Raw genomic sequence first — 19,992 nt, 5'->3', positions numbered from 1 at the left:
TTAAATATGGAAACAAAAATATGGAAACATAAAAAGCTACATTAGAAAGGTATAATGTTGTAAAATAGATGTTATGAAGTGTATTACCGTTGATTTTTTTAAATGGTAACGTTTCTTGGTACTTTTTAAAATGTAACCAATTCAAAATTTAATTTATACACAAATATTTAGCAACTCAGCTATTGCATAAATCAAAGTACCTTCTTTTATCTTGGTAATATAAAAGATAAAGAAGAAACTATTTTTGCAACTCACAAGATAACTGACTTTAAAGACAAACATATGGGAAACGATTCTACCTTTTGAAATTTTTTTTTTAAGTAATCTTTAAACATTGGGATTTAAAGGTGCTTGCTTGTTAAATTAAGGGCCATCAGGTATATCTCCCTTTGCCTTTGAAATTATTTTGGCCCTTGAAATCTACTTTCCAGCTGTCTATATCCTGGATTCTTTTATTCACTTATTTTATTTATTGGTTTTACAGAGAGAGGACAGGGGCAGTGAGAAGTATCAACTCATAGTTGCTTCACTTCAGTTGTTCATTGGTTGCTGGTCGTATGTTCCTGGGCTGGGCTAGTCCAGGCTTTGGAACAGGCAGCCTCAGCATTCCAGGTCAATGATCTAGTCCACTGCGCCACCACAGGCCAGGAGGGAGGAGGGGTTTATTTTCTTGAGAGCTAGCTTGCTGTGTAATATCTCCATTCCTTTCAGTGATACTAGCATTCTCATAATTCTCCAGGCTTAAAGTTTTTAGGGATTTTTCTTTTTTTTTGCTTCTCCATTTTCTTTCCTCCGTTAATCTAATTGAATTTTTGTTAATTCTGCTTTTTTATGTTTCTCCTGATTGGTTTTTAGAATAAAATACCTCAGACCAGATTTGAGATCCTCTGTAATTGACTAATAAAAGATTATTCTAATTGAGAATAATCTTCTATACGTTGAAAGATGATGTCCGTTGAGATAGATAAATTCTTGTGTTTACAAATTCTCATTACTTTAGGCCTGACCTGTGGTGGCGCAGTGGATAAAGCGTCGACCTGGAAATGCTGAGGTCGCCGGTTCGAAACCCTGGGCTTGCCTGGTCAAGGCACATATGGGAGTTGATGCTTCCAGCTCCTCCCCCCTGTCTCTCTCCCTCTCTCTCTCCTCTCTAAAATGAATAAATAAAATAAAAATTAAAAAAAAAATTCTCATTACTTTATATCAATATAGATACTATTCTGCATCACATACTTGTCCATTTATGTAGAAATCTATTTATATATTAATTTGTTTATATGTTTATCCATTTATGTAGAATCACTTTTATGATAAATATCTATTTGATGAAACATGATGGTTTTAGTTTATCCTTCTTGCCCAGGTCTAGAAGCTATTTCCTATCATGTGCTTACCCTAGTGAAGAAAAGAAGAAAGGATAGAAGAGAATGATGAAATGGGAGAATATGAAAAAAGTATACTTATAGGTCTCTAGTTTGCTGTTTCTTTCTTGCCTCTTTATACATATACATACATATACATATATATCTATCTATAGGTAGATAGATATAGATATATATGGTAGATATATATATTTATATATATATATATATTTTGTATTTTTCTGAAGCTGGAAATGGGGAGGCAGTCAGACAGACTCCCCATGCACCCGACTGGGATCCACCCGGCATGCCCACCAGGGGGCAATGCTCTGCCCATCTGGGGCATCGCTCTATTGCAACCATAGCCATTGTAGCACCTGAGGCAGAGGCCATGGATCCATCCTCAGCACCCGGGCCAACTTTGCTCCAATGGAGCCTTGGCTGCGGGAGGGGAAGAGAGAGACAGAGAGGAAGGAGAGGGGGAGGGGTGGAGAAGCAGATGGGCGCTTCTCCTGTGTGCCCTGGCCAGGAATTGAACCCGGGACTCCTGCACACCAGGTCAACGCTCTACCACTGAGCTAACCAGCCAGGGCCATTTAAATTTTTTTGAGTGAGAGATAGGGAGGTAGACTCCCGCATGCACCCTGACCAAGATCCACCAGGCAAACCTCATCTGGGGCCAGTGCTTTTTTTTGGGGGGGGGCAGTGCTTGAATCAGCCGAGCTATCCTCATTGCTTAGGGCTGATGCTTGAACCGATGGAGCCACTAGCTGCAGGTGGGAAAAAGAGAGAGAAGGGGGAGAGGGCAGGGAAGAGAAGCATATGGTCACTTCTTACATGTGCCCTGACTGGGGATTGAACCCAAGACATATGCATGCCAGGCTGATGCTCTCTCTATCCATTGAGCAAACCGGCCAGGGCCTATTTTGATTTATATTTTATCTTTTTAAATATCTCATTCCCATGTTTATGGGCATAATTCAACTCTAGTAAAATACGGTTTAACATTTATTTCAAAATATGTTCAAATGTTTATTGAAACCGAGAAAATGTATAGCCTTTTTAAATATTCAAAACACATGCCCTGGCCGGTTGGCTCAGTGGTAGAGTGTCGGCCTGGCGTGCGGGAGTCCTGGGTTCGATTCCCGGCCAGGGCACACAGGAGAAGTGCCATCTGCTTCTCCACCCCTCCCTCTCTCCTTCCTCTCTGTCTCTCTCTTCCCCTCCCGCAGCGAGGCTCCATTGGAGCAAGGATGGCTCGGGCGCTGGGGATGGCTCCTTGGCCTCTGCCCCAGGTGCTAGAGTGGCTACAGAGCGACGCCCCAGAGGGGCAGAGCATCGCCACCTGGTGGGCAGAGCGTCGCCCCCTGGTGGGCTGCCGGGTGGATCCTGGTCGGGCGCATGTGGGAGTCTGTCTGACTGCCTCCCCGTTTCCAGCTTCAGAAAAATACAAAAAATAAATAAATAAATAAATAAAAATCAAAACACTATATAAGAATACCAGTGCTTAAAAGTAGGAGAGATAGCTTTGCTGTTGATATATGGTTATGATAGTTCAGTTTTGGGGTTTTTTTTTTATACTTCACCTTTTTGTCATTACAGAGACTTTTTTTTAAAAATAGTTTAGTTTTATTGTCTTAATTTTTTGGTAAAGAAAATGAGGAGGTTGCTTTTCATACGTTAGAGAGATTGATGGATTTAGGCTTGCGTACAATGGTGAATTCTTGGATGTCTGACTTCTTTAATTTTTAAATCTGAAATTTTTTATATTCAAAGATTAAAATTTTTATTATAATTTTATTTTATTTTGAAAATGTTATAATTTTATATCTTTTTTTTTAACAGAGGCAGAGATAGACAGGGACAGACAGACAGGAACGGAGAGAGATGAGAAGCATCAATCATCAGTTTCTCATTGCGCGTTGCGACTTCTTAGTTGTTCATTGATTGCTTTCTCACATGTGCCTTGACCGCGGGCCTTCAGCAGACCGAGTAACCCCCTGCTGGAGCCAGGGGCCTGGGTCCAAGCTGGTGAGCTCTTTGCTCAAGCCAGATGAGCCCGCGCTCAAGCTGGCGACTTCAGGGTCTCGAACCTGGGTCCTTCTGCATCCCAGTCCGACGCTCTATCCACTGTGCCACCACCTGGTCAGGCTATAATTTTATATCTTACAAGATCAACAACTCTAAGGCTTAGTATGTGTCTAACACTTTTTCCCTCAGGAGCTCATTTTGTTGACATGATCTTATTCATTCTTAAGAGGCAGGTCAGACTTAAGTGTTATCACCATTTCTGTTTCAGAGATGAGGAAATGAGACTTACCCTAGATTTAGATAGTAAATTTAGAAGTAAGGAAAGAGTTTGTGGACTCATAGGTCATGGGTTACCCTGTAAATCCACACTTAATCTTCAAGCTTTTGATATGTTCTAAACAGTCTTTTGTTGCCAGATTTGCCTAACAGATATCAAGATTTTATAAAGAGAAGATAAATTGAAGATGAAAATAAGTTAAAGTAAATGAACTTATCTTCTTTGCTTCCTTAAAATTTCTATACTCCTTTCCCTGCTAAGTTTACCTAATCATACTTCATTATTGAGAACATGTTCAAGATTTGATGTGAATTTTGTTTTATTTATTTCTAATGTCTTACAGTTTTTTGCTGTTGTAAACAGTGGTATTCATTTTTAATTTTGATAGTTTATCTGTAGATTCTCTTGGATCTTCTATATAGGCCAGAGGCCGGGAACCTGTGGCTCTTTTGATAGCTGCATCTGGCTCACAGACAAATCTTTAATAAAAAAAAATAATAATGTTAAGCCCTGGCCGGTTGGCTCAGTGGTAGAGCGTTGGCCTGGTGTGCAGGAGTCCCGGGTTTGATTCCTGGCCAGGGAACACAGGAGAAGTGCCCATCTGCTTCTCTACCCCTCCCCCTCTCCTTCCTCTCTGTCTCTCTCTTCCCCTCCTGCAGCCAAGGCTCCATTGGAGCAAAGTTAGCCCAGGTGCTGAGGATGGCTCTATGGCCTCTGCCTCAGGTGCTAGAATGGCTCTGGTTGCAACAGAGCGACCTCCCATATGGGCAGAGCATCGCCCCCTGGTGGGTATGCCGGGTGGATCCCGGTCAGGAGCATGCGGGAGTCTGTCTGACTGCCTCCGCATTTCCAACTTCGGAAAAATGAAAAAAAATAATAATAATGTTAAAAATATAAAACATTCTCATGTATTACAATCCATTCATTTCCTATTGCTCATGTTCATGGTTGCGGGTGGCTGGAGCCAATCACAGCTGTCCTCTGGGACAACCTCAAATTTTTATTGGATAATGTATAAAGTACATGGGTCATTGTGAGGTCAGGAGGTAAACTTCCCTCCTTTTAATCAAGTAGTCAGTTAGCTAATTGCAGAAACTCTTTTGACAAAGAAGATGGCTAAAAGAAAAAAAGATGAGGAGTATCGTACTTTTCAGCAGGAATGGACAGAGGAATTCGCCTTTATGGAGAGAGCAGGTTCTGCAGTGTGTCTAATTTGCAATGATAAAATTGCATCGATGAAACGGTCAAATATAAAGCGGCACTTTGACACATGCCATACTACATTTGCATCGAAATATCCAGTGGGGGACAGCAGGAAGAAAGTATGTCGAGCTACTGTGCAGAGTGCAAGCTAGGCAGCAGCAACTCTGTGTTTGGACCCAACAAGGTGACTGGAATTCGGCTAGCTTTGCTGGTGCTTTAGCAATTGTGAGAAACGGAAAGCCATTCACAGATGGGGAGTATGCCAAAACATTAATGCTTGATGTTGCCAATAAACTTTTTGATGACTTTTTGGATAAAGACAAGATAATCAAATGAATAAAAGACATGCCTCTGTTGGCAAGAACTGTTCATGATCGTACCATAATAATGGCAAATCAGATTGAGGCAACACAAGTGAAGGACATAAATGCAGCACCATTCTTTTCTCTTGCTTTGGATGAGTCAACAGACATAAGCCATTTATCCCAGTTCAGTGTGATTGCAAGGTATGCTGTCGGTGACACACTATGTGAGGAAAGTCTTGCTGTTTTGCCTATGAAAGAGGGAGGATTTATTCAAGTCTTTCACTGAGTTCGCTAAAGAAAAAAATCTACCGATGGATAAACTTATTTCATTGTGTACTGATGGTGCTCCATGCCTGGTGGGGAAAAACAGGATTTGTAGCGCTTCGTGAACATGAAAAGAGACCCATCCTAAGTTTTCACTGTATCCTACATCAGGAAGCGCTTTGTGCTCAGATGTGTGGCGAGAAGCTTGGTGAGGTGATGTCACTGGTCATTCGGGTTGTCAACTTTATTGTTGCCTGAGTTTTTTGTTTTTTGTTTTTTGTATTTTTCTGAAGTTGGAAACAGGAGGCAGTCAGACAGACTCCCGCATGCGCCCGACCGGGATCCACCCGGCATACCCACCAGGGGGCGATGCTCTGCCCATCTGGGGCGTTGCTCTGTTGCATCCAGAGCCATTCTAGCGCCTGAGGCAGAGGCCACAGAGCCATCCTAGCGCCCCAGCCAACTTTGCTCCAATGGAGCCTTGGCTGCGGGAGGGGAAGAGAGAGACAGAGAGGAAGCAGAGGGGGAGGGGTGGAGAAGCAGATGGGCGCTTCTCCTGTGTGCCCTGGCCAGGAATCGAACCTGGGACTCCTGCACTCCAGGCTGACGCTCTGCCACTGAGCCAACTGGCCAGGGCCTGTTGCCTGAGTTTTAAATGATCACTAGTTTAAAACACTGCTGGATGAAGTTGGGAATACTTATCCTGGTCTACTTCTGCACAGCAATGTGCGTTGGTTGTCAAGAGGGAAGGTGCTCAGCCATTCTGCGGCTTGTCTGAGTGAAATCTGGACTTTTCTTGAAATGAAAAACGTCAAGCATCCTGAGTTAGCTAGCTAATAGTGAGTGGCTCCTGAAGTTCTACTATCTTGTAGACATGACTGAACATCTGAACCAGCTCAATGTGAAAATGCAAGGCGTTGGAAATACAGTCTTATCCCTTCAACAAGCAGTGTTTGCATTTGAAAACAAGCTGGAACTCTTCATCACCAACATTGAAACAGGTTGTTTATTACACTTTGAAAAACTGGGAGAGCTTAAAGATGCATGCACAGCAAGTGACCCTGCTCAACATCTTGATCTCCAGCAGCTAGAGGGCTTCACATCTAATCTCCTGCAGTCATTCAAAGTGCACTTTGGAGAATTTCGTGAGTTCACTCATCTTTTTAAGTTCATCATCCATCCACACGAGTGTGCAGTGGACAGCGCCGACCTGAGTTATATCCCCGGTGTCTCTGTCAGAGATTTTGAGCTACAAGCTGCTGACCTGAATGCCTCAGACATGTGGGTGAATAAGTTCAAGTCACTGAATGAAGATTTGGAAAGACTTGCACCACAGCAAGCAGAGCTGGCGAGCAAACACAAATGGGGAGAAATGAAAAAACTTCAACCCGTGGACCAGCTGATTGTCAAAACTTGGAATGCGCCTGTCAAATACCACACACTGAAGCATGTGAGTATTGCTGTACTGACAATGTTTGGCTCTACATATGCATGTGAGCAGTCTTTCTCACATCTAAAGAACATTAAGAGCAACCTACAATCACGTTTACCGGATGGAAGTCTCAACGCCTGCATGAAACTTAACCTCACCCCATATCAACCAGACTACAAAGCCATCAGCAAAACCATGCAGCACCAGAAGTCACATTAATGGTTAGAAGTACTTTATTCATTATTGGTTAGCAACAGCATAACAACGTTGTTAAAAAGAGTTCAGAGACTTGTACTTTAAAAGTGTTGGTCTTGCCTGACCAGGCGGTGGCGCAGTGGATAGAGCATCGGACTGGGACGTGGAGGACCCAGGTTTGAGACCCCGAGGTCGCCAGCTTGAGCGCGCCGGCTCATCTGATTTGAGCAAAAAGCTGGCTTGAGCAAAGGGTTACTCGGTCTGCTGAAGGTCCGCAGTCAAGGCACATATGAGAAAGCAATCAATGAACAACTAAGGTGTTGCAATGAAAAACTAATGACTGATGCTTCTCATCTCTCTCTGTTCCTCTTTGTCTGTCCCTATCTATCCCTCTCTCTGACTCTCTCTCTCTGTCTCTGTAAAAAATAAAGAAAAAATAAAAAAATTGTAAAAGTTGAGTTAAAGTGAATGCATCTTTTTTTTTTTTTTTTTAACAGAGACAGAGTCAGAGAGAGGGATAGATAGGGACAGACAGGAAGGGAGAGAGATGAGAAACATTAATTCTTCGTTGCGGTTCCTTAGTTGTTCATTGATTGATTTCTCATATGTGCCTGGACCAGGGGCTACAGCAGACCGAGTGACCCCTTGCTCAAGCCAGCGACCTTGGGCTCAAGCTGGTGAGCCTTGCTCAAACTCAATGAGCGTGTGCTCAAGCTGATGACCCTCGGGGTCTCAAACCTGGGTCCTCCGCATCCCAGTCCGACACTCTATCTACTGCGCCACCGCCTGGTCAGGCTATACTAGCTTTATATAATGAGTTGGATAGGCTTATCCCTTTCTGTTCTGGAACTTTTGTATCTATTCTTTGAAGATTTGGTAAAGCTAACCAGTAAAAAAATTATTTGAACCTGGTATTATGGGTAGGGAATGTGAAAAGGAATTTTTTTTTTTAACAGAGCTAGAGAGAGAGTCAGAGAGAGGGATAGATAGGGACGACAGACAGGAATGGAGAGAGAGATGAGAAGCATCAATCACCAGTTTTTTGTTGCAACATCTTAGTTGTTCATTGATTGCTTTCTCATATGTGCCTTGACCGCGGGGCTACAGCAGACCGAGTGTCCCCTTGCTCGAGCCAGCGACCTTGGGTCCAAGCTGGTGAGCTTTGCTCAAACCAGATGAGTCTGCACTGAAGCTGGCGACCTTGGGGTCTCGAACCTGGGTCCTCCGCATCCCAGTCTGGCACTCTATCCACTGTGCCACCGCCTGGTCAGACAGGAAATATTTTTGATAACTAGTTTTCTTTAATGATATTTGTTTTGTTGAAGTTTTCTGTTTCTCCCAGTGTTAATTTTGGGGATATGTATATTTCATTAAAAATACAAACCCACACACATACACACAAAGTGTATACTTTATTCTCTTTCAGTCATTTATCCAGTACATACTTGTTGAGCACCTGTTGTTGTTACATGTTAGACATTTCATAGTAGTTTTCAAATTATCTGATGTAAACTTATTTATAGTACTATTCTTTTATGATTTAAAATATGTATACCTTATCTCTTTGGGGTTTCGTATCTTGTTTTTGTGCTTATTTTCTTGATTATAGTAATGATAACACTCAGCAAATACTTTATTTTAAACACAAAAGTTTAAGTAACTTTTCAAAGTCATAAATCTAGTAAGTGGTTGAGTGGGATATATGAACCTAGACAGACTGGCTTTAAAGGCTGTGTCTTAACCACCATTCCATAGTATTAGGGTCTGTGCTACAATACAGGTGTTGGCAAAAGTAGGTTTACAGTTTATCATACAGAAAAAGACATGCAGGTTATGATTTCAATAGCTTATTAACTCAAAAGAATGTCACAGTATACTTAGAAGAAAAAGAAAAATAATAAAAATAATACAATGATTAATAAATAAATAATAATACAAGAATAAACTCTGGGCCCTGGCCGGTTGGCTCAGTGGTAGAGCGTCGGCCTGGCATGCGGGAGTCCCGGGTTCGATCCCCTTCCAGGGCACACAGGAGAAGCGCCCATCTGCTTCTCCACCCCTCCCCTTCTCCTTCCTCTCTGTCTCTTCCCCTCCTGCAGCCAAGGCTCCATTGGAGCAAAGATGGCCTGGGTGCTGAGGATGGCTCTGTGGCCTCTGCCTCAGGCGCTAGAATGGCTCTGATTTTGGCAGAGCGATGCCCCAGATGGGCAGAGCATTGCCCCCTGGTGGGCATGCCGGGTGGATCCCGGTCGGGCGCATGCCGGAGTCTGTCTGACTGCCTCCCTGTTTCCAACTTCAGAAAAATACAAAAAAGAAAAAAAAAAAAAGAATAAACTCTGTTTTGTGTACTCACAACTGTAAACCTACTTTTGCCAACCTCTGTATACTGTTTTGCTAGAGGTTTGCTTACTATATAGCTTTTCGGATAACCATCTCTCTACTTCTGTTCAATGAATGAACAGATATTAGTTTCTCTTTTCCTTTGACACCTTCTCAGTTCACTCTTATATCACAGGGTAAAAGAAATCTATAGCCTGTATCACATTTGGTGGTTGAGTTATTGAGGTTGTGTGAAGGGCAGGTGTAAGCTTGAAAAAATGATCAAATTTTTCTCTGTCCATTCTCAAGCTGTGTCCTTTTTGTTTAGGATACAGTGATAGTGTGAGGCTCAGGTGTGTATTCCTTTGTTAGAGACTTGAGTGACCACACCTTTGCTGATGGGACAGGTAGGAAGGGAGAAAGACAAGAAGCATCAACTCATGTTGTGGCTACTTTAGTTGTTCATTGATTGCTTTCTTATACGTGCCTTGACTGGGGGGCTCCAGCCCAGCCAGTGACCCTTGCTCAAGTCAGTGACCTTGGGCTCAAGCCAGTGACCTTGGGCTCAAGCCAGCAATCTTGAGCTTTAAGCCAGTGACTATGGGGTCATGCTATGATCCTATGCTCAAGCCAATGACCCCGTGCTCAAGATGGCAACCTTGGGTTTTGAACCTAGGTTCTCAGCGTTCCAGGCTAATGCTTATCTACTGTGCCACTGCCTGGTCAGGCAAGAGAAGTTCTTTTAAGTGGAACTTTTTGTTAGAGAAGTAATATATATAGCTTATTTTAGGAAAATAGAAAAAATAAAAAAACTACTTGCACAATCAATGTTGGCTTTTATTATATTCTTTTCAGGTTTCCCCCATATATTTTTAATATGTGGTTGTAATAACAATAGATACACAATTTTGTCCTACTTGTTAAAATTTAGCATGTAAGTATTTTTCATGTTATGACATAGTCTTCTAGTCATTAATTTTATTTTTATTTTTTTAGAGACAGAGAGTCAGAGTGAGGGATAGACAGGGACAGACAGACAGGAATGGAGAGATGAGAAGCATCAATCATTAGTTTTTCGTTGCGCATTGCAACACCTTAGTTGTTCATTGATTGCTTTCTCATATGTGCCTTGACCATGGGCCTTCTGCAGATTCAGTAACTCCTTGCTTGAGCCAGCAACCTTGGGTCCAAGCTGGTGAATTTTTGCTCAAACCAGATGAGCCCACGCTCAAGCTGGTGACCTCGGGGTCTCGAACCTGGGTCTTCCGCATCCCACTGCGCCACCGCCTGGTCAGGCTAGTTATTATTTTTAATGGATAAATTGTCCATAGAAGATGTATCATACAGTAATTAATCATTTTAACATTTTTAGGCTTTTAGGTTTGTCCCTTTTCCTCATTGTTATTAATAGGAGTGTATTGTAGTGGTTAGAAACTCATACTGTATGTCCTTGAATGAGTTATTTGACCTTTTTTTTTTTTAATTAATTTTTTTTTATTAACAGAGTCAGAGAGAGGGATAGACAGGAACAGACAGACAGGAACAGAGAGATGAGAAGTATCAATCATTAGTTTTTCGTTGCGCATGCGACACCTTAGTTGTTCATTGATTGCTTTCTCATATGTGCCTTGACTGCGGGCCTTCAGTGGACCAAGTAACCCTTTGCTTGAGCCAGCGACTTTGGGTCCAAGCTGGTGAGCTTTGCTCAAACCAGATGAGCCCGTGCTCAAGCTGGCGACCTTGGGGTCTCTGAGTCTTTTGCATCCCAGTCCGATGCTCTATCCACTGCGCCACTACCTGGTCAGGCGAGTTTTTTTGACCTTTTGAAAGTACTTGCTTCATAAAGCTGTTTTGAGGATTAAATGAGGTAATACGCATAATGCATGGAGCACAGCTGATATTGAGTACATAGTTCTCAATAATGCTAATTAATGTTAATGTTGCTAGAATAAATATCTTAATGCATATAGGTTTTTATTAAATTGAAAAATTTAGGACTGATTTCGTGAAGTAGAATTAACTTGATCAAAGTCGGCATATTTTAATGGTTCTTGGAATTCCTTTTTAAAAAGGTTGCATCAGGCCCTGGCCAGTTGGCTCAGCAGTAGAGCATCGGCCTGGCGTGCGGGGGACCCGGGCTCGATTCCCGGCCAGGGCACATAGGAGAAGCGCCCATTTGCTTCTCCCCCCCCCCCCTCCTTCCTCTCTGTGTCTCTCTTCCCCTCCCGCAGCCAAGGCTCCATTGGAGCAAAGATGGCCCGGGCGCTGGGGATGGCTCCTTGGCCTCTGCCCCAGGCGCTAGAGTGGCTCTGGTCGCGGCAGAGCGACGCCCCGGAGGGGCAGAGCATCGCCCCCTGGTGGGCAGAGCGTTGCCCCTGGTGGGCGTGCCGGGTGGATCCCGGTTGGGCGCATGTGGGAGTCTGTCTGACTGTTTCTCCCCGTTTCCAGCTTCAGAAAAAAAAAAAAAAAGGTTGCATCATGTAACAATAGCATTTTATGTGAAGATATCAACTTTCTGTACTTTTCTAGCATTGGGAATTTCAATTACTTAAAATGTTTTAGCCACTTAGTAGTTAATGAAATTATATATAGTTTTTTTTGTTTTGTTTTTTTGTTGTTGTTCTTTTTTTTAACTTTTTTTCCAAGTGAGAGGAGGGGAGATAGAGAGAGAGAGAGACTCTTGCATGGGCCTGAACTGGAATCCACCTGTCTGAGGCCAATGCTTGAATTAATTGAACTATTTTTAGCACCTGAGGCTGACACACTCGGACCAACCGACCTATCCTCAGCACCTGGAGCCAACACTTGAGCCAGTTGAGCCACTGGCTCACAAAAAATGTATACTTTGGGAAAATACTATGAAGGTGTACAAATATCCTGTTTCTCCTTAAATTCTGCGTCACTGATGCTGCTACTAGCATCACTTGGCTTTAACCAACCCTCAGGTATCAACCCAAGGCATCATCACATCTATGGCCTTGGTTTTGGTCCCTTGCTCAGACCTCCTAGGTGTGGCCTGTGTGACTCTTGCTCTTAAGCCTTTGGGTGTTGCAATAGTAGCCCCATGTATTTTTCTTAGTTCAGGCCTCAAATATGGTGCATCTTTGGTCCTTACTTACCATTATGGATTCTCTCCATATTTTCTTCCTGAAGATGAGGGAAGAATATCTCTCCATATCTGGTCTATAAAGATTTCTGATTTCCTTTTTTCTTACCATGATTGTGTATTTATTAGAATTTTAAAAGACTTGTTTTATCATTTTATGTGTTTGAATGGGAAGATGAGATTTCAACATATGCTTGACTTCTCTTGACATAGAAGGCTTTTATTTAATTTTATTGTTTCACCTTTTCACATATATATATATATTTTTTATTAAGTGAGAGGCGGGAGGCAGGGAGGCAAACTCCCACATGCGTCCCAACTGGGATTCACCTGGCAAGCCTCCTATAGGGTTATGTTCTGCCCATCTGGGGCTGCTGCTCCATTGCTCAGCAACCAGGCTATTTCAGTGCCTGAGGTGAGGCCATGGAGCCATCCTTAGCACCCGGGACCAAATTGCTTGAACCATTTGAGCCATGGCAGCGGGAGGGGAGGAGAGACAGAGAGAGAGAGAGAGAGAAAGAGAGAGAGAAAGGTGAGGAGGAGGGGTTGAGAAGCAGATAGTTGCTTCTCCTGTGTGCCCTGACCAGAAATTGAACCCTGGACTTCTACACGCCAGGCCAATGCTCTACTACTGAGCCAACCAGCCAGGGCCACCTTTTCATGTTTAATGCTAGTCAGTCAACTTGATTTTTTGTTTATTTTGGTATATGGAGTAAGGCAATTAAAATTGATTTCCCTCCAAATAACCTCATTTTTTATTTTTGTTTTTTTAATTGATTGACTTGAAGGGAGAGAGACAGAGAGATTGATTCTTTTATTTATTTATTTATTTATTTATTTATTTATTTATTTATCTTTGGTATTTCTCCGAAGCTAGAAACGGGGAGAGACAGACAGACTCCTGCATGCGCCCGACCGGGATCCACCCGGCATGCCCACCAGGGGGCGACACTCTGCCCCTCCGGGGCGTCGCTCTGTTGCGACCAGAGCCACTCTAGTGCCTGGGGCAGAGGTCAAGGAGCCATCCCCAGCGCCCGGGCCATCCTTGCTCCAATGGAGCCTCGGCTGCGGGAGGGGAAGAGAGAGACAGAGAGGAAGGAGAGGGGGAGGGGTAGAGAAGCAGATGGGCGCTTCTCCTGTGTGCCCTGGCCGGGAATCGAACCCGGGACTTCTGCACGCCAGGCCGACGCTCTACCACTGAGCAAACCGGCCAGGGCCCATTGGTTGATTCTTTTTTTTTTTTTTCTTTTCTTTCTTTTTTTTTCTGAAGCTGGAAACGGGGAGAGACAGTCAGACTGACTCCCGCATGCGCCCGACCGGGATCCACCCGGCACACCCACCAGGGGCGATGCTCTGCCCACCAGGGGGGCAATGCTCTGCCCCTCCGGGGCGTCGGGGCGTCGCTCTGCCGCGACCAGAGCCACTCTAGCACCTGGGGCAGAGGCCAAGGAGCCATCCCCAGCGCCCGGGCCATCTTTGCTCCAATGGAGCCTTGGCTGCGGGAGGGGAAGAGAGAGACAGAGAGGAAGGAGGGGGGGGATGGAGAAGCAAATGGGCGCTTCTCCTATGTGCCCTGGCCGGGAATTGAACCCGGGTCCCCTGCACGCCAGGCCGACGCTCTACCGCTGAGCCAACCGGCCAGGGCCGGTTGATTCTTATATGTTCCCTGACCAGGGATCAAACTTGCAACCTTGGCATGTTGGGAAGATCGTCTAACCAACTGAACCACTCAGCTAGGGCCCTGCACATTTTATTTTAAATTGCTAAGTTTTCTGGAGAATTCCATTATTAACAAACCTTTTCCTCATGTATCTACATGTTTTCCTCATTCTTCACTATATTACTCCTTCAATGAGAAGTAGAATTCAGGAACAGTTGTTTTCTTACTTCACAGAAAGGTAACTGAGTCATGGGAAAAAAGGGGTCACCTTAGGTCAGAAAGTTGGTAAGTGGTAAAACTGAGGATTAATGCAAAGCATCCAGGTTCCGTGCCAAGTTCACTAAACTTCAGTGTAGCATAACCTTGCCATCATATTATCCTGGACTTTGTGACTGAATTATATTTGAAAAACAAACTAATGGCAAGAAAAATATTACCCTCTTTAGAACTTGATCTTGTTAATGTCCATACTTTTTGAGATGGTTAAGGCTTTATTAGGTATGTTGTATGAACACTTAAGAGAAGGTTGTGCTATTATTTTGAGATACAGTTTATTATTACATTTTTAAAGTTGGGTTTTTATATAATATCAACATTGTCAACCTCATTTACAAGGTAGAACTTGCAGAGACTGAGATATTTATCTTTATTCATGTTTACTTCTCCTTTATAATACCACTGTAGAGGGAAAATAAGGGATGGCATTTTATAAAATGGGAAATTTGTTTTTTCCTTTTGTAATACAAGTACCAGGGTACAGAAACGAAGAAGGGTGGTACACTTTGAGGTTCTCTGTGTTAGTGATGATCCACTACTCACTGATGCCTTGTGGAAAGGTAGTTGAGTCAACACATGTAAATATACCAAGTGGTTAATTTATGAATCAGAGTAGCAAGATTTGCTTCTTTTGTTAAAGATTACCTTAATAAAGAACTCTCAGGTAAATGCCTAAGCGTTTCATTATTGAATTTTTCTGCTTTTGGTTCTAAAATAGCTCACTTACTGGATTTGTGTTTATTAGATAATGAATTGATTTATTAAAAAATAAAAGAATATCTGATAGAACTGTCGGCTTTGAAGGTTTCTGGCATTGGATATGACCTTGTGGAAATTCACTGAAAATATAAATGAGTTATCAAATGTAAAAAATTAAAAACATGAGATTAAATGTCTTAACCCCATAATGTAATTCTAAATGTTCAATTTGCTGATGCATAGCTATTTCCAGTCACATTTTAAATTTTGTAGATAATCTTTTCATCAGAGAAAAGCCTTCTTGGCTCTTAAGTTTAATAAACAATTCCAGACATTCTGGTGCTTATCCAAACTGCCTGTTCTGTTTTGTCACCATTTCTTCTCACACAGAGGTGCGATCTATACTGCCCGGATTCTCTGCGAAACTATATTGGACTTCAGAGGGAGCCAGCTGTTCTCAGAACATAGCCGGGGTAACACCTTTCCAGATGATTTTTGAGGCAGGTTTTGTTGTGGTTCTACATATCACTGATGTTTTGATTGTTATTTATTTTTTTTTTTTACAAATCTAATAACAGGAAAGGAAACCCTAGGTGAATTACAGTTCCAAGTTGAAATAAAATAAGGCGTTGGTTCCCAAACTTCCCTGTACACATTTTAAATCACCTGGCAGCTTCCAAAATACTAATATTTGTGTCCCACCCGAAAAGGTTCTGATTTCATTAGTCTGCCGTAAAGAAATACCACAGATTGGTGGCTTAAACAACTGAAATTTATTTTCTTCTACTTCTTGAAACTAGAAGTCCATGATCAGAGTGCCTTGTCACTGTTTTTTGTTTTTTGGTTTTTTTTAGAGACAGAGAGAGAGAGAGAGTCAGAGAGGGATAGATAGGGACAGACAGAAACGGAGAGAGATGAGAAGTATCAATCATTAGTTTTTCGTTGCGACACCTTAGTTGTTCATTGATTGCTTTCTCATATGTGCCTTGACCGTGGGCCTTCAGCAGACCGAGTGACCCCTTGTTCGAGCCAGTGACCTTGGGTTCAAACTGGTGAGCTTTTGCTCAAACCAGATGAGCCCGTGCTCAAGCTGGCGACCTTGGGGTCTCAAACCTGGGTCTTCCACATCCCAGTCCGACGCTCTATCCACTGTGCCACCGCCTGGTCAGGCGTCACTGTTTCTTCATGTGGTCTTTCCTCTGTATATATCTGGAGAGGGCTGATATCTCTTCCTTTTCTTATCAGGACACCAGCTCTATCAAATTAGGGCCTTGCCTTTATGATCTCGTTTATACTTTATTACATCCTTAAGGTCCTATCTCCAGATACAGTCACATGGGGGAACTAGGCTTCAACATGTGCATCTTAGGGGACACAATTCAGGTCATAAAAAATGTGGCCTGAGCTTTGGAATACTTTAAAAATCCCTATGATTCCTAATGTGCAAGTAAGTTTGAGAACCACTGAAAGAAGCCATTATTTAAATTGGGGTCTTCTGAAAAAGAAAATAAAAATGGATTGCCAAGCAGATCCTATTTGTATACATTTTTATTAGGTTGGTGTAAAGATTTTTTTTTTTTTGAGAGAGAGACAGGAAGGGAGAGAGAGAGGAGAAGTATCAACTCATAGTTGCATCATTTTAGTTGTTCATTGATTGCTTCTCATTCATGCCTTGACTGGGGGTGGGGTGGGGGCTCAAGCCAAGCCAGTGACCCCTTGCTCAAGTCAGCAACCTTGGACTCAAACCAGAAACTTTGGGATTATATTGATAATCCCATGCTCAAGCCAGTGACTGCACTCAAGCTGCTGGTGAGCCTGTGCTCAAGCCAGCGACTTCGGGGTTTCAAACCTGGAATCTCAGTGTCCCAGGTTGATGCTCTCTCCACTGTGCCACCACTGGTCAGGCAGGCTGTTTAAAGATTTTTTTTTTTGTATTTTTTGTATTTTTCTGAAGCTGGAAACAGGGAGAGACAGTCAGACAGACTCCCGCATGCGCCCGACCGGGATCCACCCGGCACGCCCACCAGGGGCGAAGCTCTGCCCACCAGGGGGCGATGCTCTGCCCGTCTGGGGCATCGGGGCGTCGCTCTGCCGCGACCAGAGCCACTCTAGCACCTGGGGCAGAGGCCAAGGAGCCATCCCCAGCGCCCGGGCCATCTTTGCTCCAATGGAGCCTTGGCTGCGGGAGGGGAAGAGAGAGACAGAGAGGAAGGAGGGGGGGGTGGAGAAGCAAATGGGCGCTTCTCCTATGTGCCCTGGTCGGGAATCGAACCCGGGTCCCCCACACGCCAGGCCGACGCTCTACCACTGAGCCAACCGGCCAGGGCCTAAAGATTTTTATTGATTTATATGTAGCCCATATTTATGAGTGACAATTGAGTTCTCTATTCCCTTTAACAATTCTCAAATCTTTCTTTTGAGTTGGTGAAGACGTAAAGAATTAGAGTATGTACCTTAAACATTCTCCCAAGAGGCACTTGGGAGACCTTTTCCCATGTTTGAATAATCATATGCTCCTTCCAGAAGGAATGAGTATGGTACCAGGACAACAGATATCCCTAGTTGTGCCTTATCATCTTTAGGGGAACCGAAGGATAAACAATCTGGAGCAGTTAATGGTTAGTCAGCTTTGAAATTATTAGTGTCAAGTAGCAATAAAAAAGCTGATGCCAGTGAACCAAGGAAAGCAGTTCTAGAAAAGGGGATCACATGTTTTAGCCAGTCTAAACAATGATAATTCTTATACCTAACATTTATATATTATTTAAACCTCCTGACAACTCTATGAAGTGAATAGCACAAGGATTATCACCCCATTTTACAGATAAAACAGATTTACAGAATTTGACTGACTTTCTGAAGGTCCTACAGAAGTTAAGTGACAGAATTTGAACCAGTCTTACTCATTGTTCAGTGCTGTTTCAGTATTTATTCAGAAACCTGTTTTTGTTCAAGTCGGCCTCACTGTGCTAGTTCCAAAACATGTTACTTGATCCCCCCAAAAGCTTGGAATTTAAAGGAAACGATAAACTGATGATTACAATACAGTGTAATATGTGTAGTGATAGAGGTAAGCACTGAATGCTGTGATAGCATACGGGAAGGGGACCTAATCCAGTGGGAAGGGGTCAAGATCTAGAGGTCTTGATGAGGTTGAGAAACAGATTTCCTGGGTGTAAGGGGTTTAGAGACTTGAAGGAACAGGAAGTTGTCATCAGACTGATAAAGTGTCTTTTTTTTTTCTTTCCTTATTGCAAAAGCAGTGTTCCCTTAAGGAAAATCAAAGAGAGCATTTAGAGCACAGATAATTTGACTTAATCCAAGATAGCCACTAGTAATATCTTGGTATACAGTTTTTCACATAAGGAGTGGGACATTTCAGTTTAAGGTTTCCAGAATGGTATAGTTACAAGCTATGGCTATGGAAATAGGTGACTGGAAATGAGTGGTAGTCAAGACCATTGGAGTTGAAGAGGCCAGGGAATTTTGAGACTAAGTTGTTGACTAGACTGGTCAACTACTTGGATGTGGTAATCAGCCAAGATGATGGCAGGACTAGGAGTGCAGAGGAAAACTGTGAGCTTAGTGCCCAGTAATCAGTTGGTGATGGATGAAGAGAGTTTGTAAAAGAGTAGTATAACCTCAGAGGAACAAGGATTTCCTGAAAGCATTTGTTCCATTACATTTTATTGCCTCTGGTACTAGGAAGCTATTTAAAAGGAATTTGAATGAAGAGAGTGAAGAGAAAAAGAGGATATTGTGAAAGATTTCATTGTATACATTTCATGTGGGGAAGGAGGGTGAAGAAGCAAGGTTCATAGCGGACATCCATGAATAAGCTATAATAAGTGATCCACTACTTGGGTCATGTGAGGAGAACTAATCTCAGGGAAGACTGAAGAAAACTTCATTTAGGAGGCATGCGGGGTTTTTTGGTTATACTGTGTCAGTCCTGTATCTTAGGGTCCATTAGGCTGGGTAACATATCCCTCCAAAAACAATTTGATTTTATAAGACCTTCTTGATATCTTTACTCATTTTTATATTTATCTTTGCCATAATACTAAATGGTAAAATGGGTACAGATATATATTTACACATACAAACATACCTATGCATTGATACTTATAGATCTCTGTATTTATCTATTTTTCTACTTAAAGAGACAGAGATACTGATTGACTTTCTCCTAGAAAGTTACATTGAACCCGTGAATACATAAGTTTGTGTTTCAAAGCATGAAACAGCTCCCAGTTCTATCATATAATTAGACTTGTATTTAAAGGTGAAGGCTGAAACATATAATTCAGTAGTGGTTTCTGCTGCCCAGGGCTGGCAGCTTCCATTTTTTCTAACAACACTTAATTAAATTCACTACTTCTGTAGGTATGTCAGGCCATGGTACTGGGTTTCTGACACCCAATTATAAAAGGCTGTAAAAGACTTTACAGTCAGAGTGTATCTGTCTGTCTGGCCATCTGTTTGTCTCTCTTAACAATTTATGAGTAGATCTTAAAAGAAGCTATTTGCTTTGTGTAACTACCACCTGTTGACCTCACAATGTCTCATTATCTTCTCAGTCTAGATTATGTGCCAATCCTTACTGTATTTCTTTAGCATCTCTTATATATCTAAATCATAAAACTTTTTACATTGTCATAAAAATTATTTATTTGTATTTCTCTTCTACTTAACTGTGAACTCTTCAAACTGAGATTGTCTTATTTATCTCTATAGGCTCAGGTATATAATAAGCCACATTAAGTGTTTTATGAGTGAATAAATACATATATTCAGTAGTCATGCATAAGCACTGCCTGTCAGGATTCATAAAAAACAATAATAGATTATGTAATATCTGATT

The 19,992-nt window shown here is 42.4% G+C and overlaps 1 protein-coding gene across 1 annotated transcript in view; it reads left to right on the top strand.

The window, feature by feature from the left end:
* The window catches only part of TOP6BL (TOP6B like initiator of meiotic double strand breaks), a 69,210-nt gene that overhangs the window by 10,126 nt on the left and 39,092 nt on the right, over positions 1-19,992 (top strand). Inside the window, exon 4 of the mRNA XM_066360000.1 lies at positions 15,519-15,628. Coding sequence (XP_066216097.1) covers positions 15,519-15,628 — 110 coding nt within the window. The remainder of the gene's footprint in view (positions 1-15,518; positions 15,629-19,992) is intronic.

Source organism: Saccopteryx leptura, chromosome 1 (genome assembly GCF_036850995.1).
Source record: "Saccopteryx leptura isolate mSacLep1 chromosome 1, mSacLep1_pri_phased_curated, whole genome shotgun sequence".
Classification (NCBI taxonomy): domain Eukaryota; kingdom Metazoa; phylum Chordata; class Mammalia; order Chiroptera; family Emballonuridae; genus Saccopteryx; species Saccopteryx leptura.
This window is presented reverse-complemented; position numbering and strand designations above follow the sequence as displayed.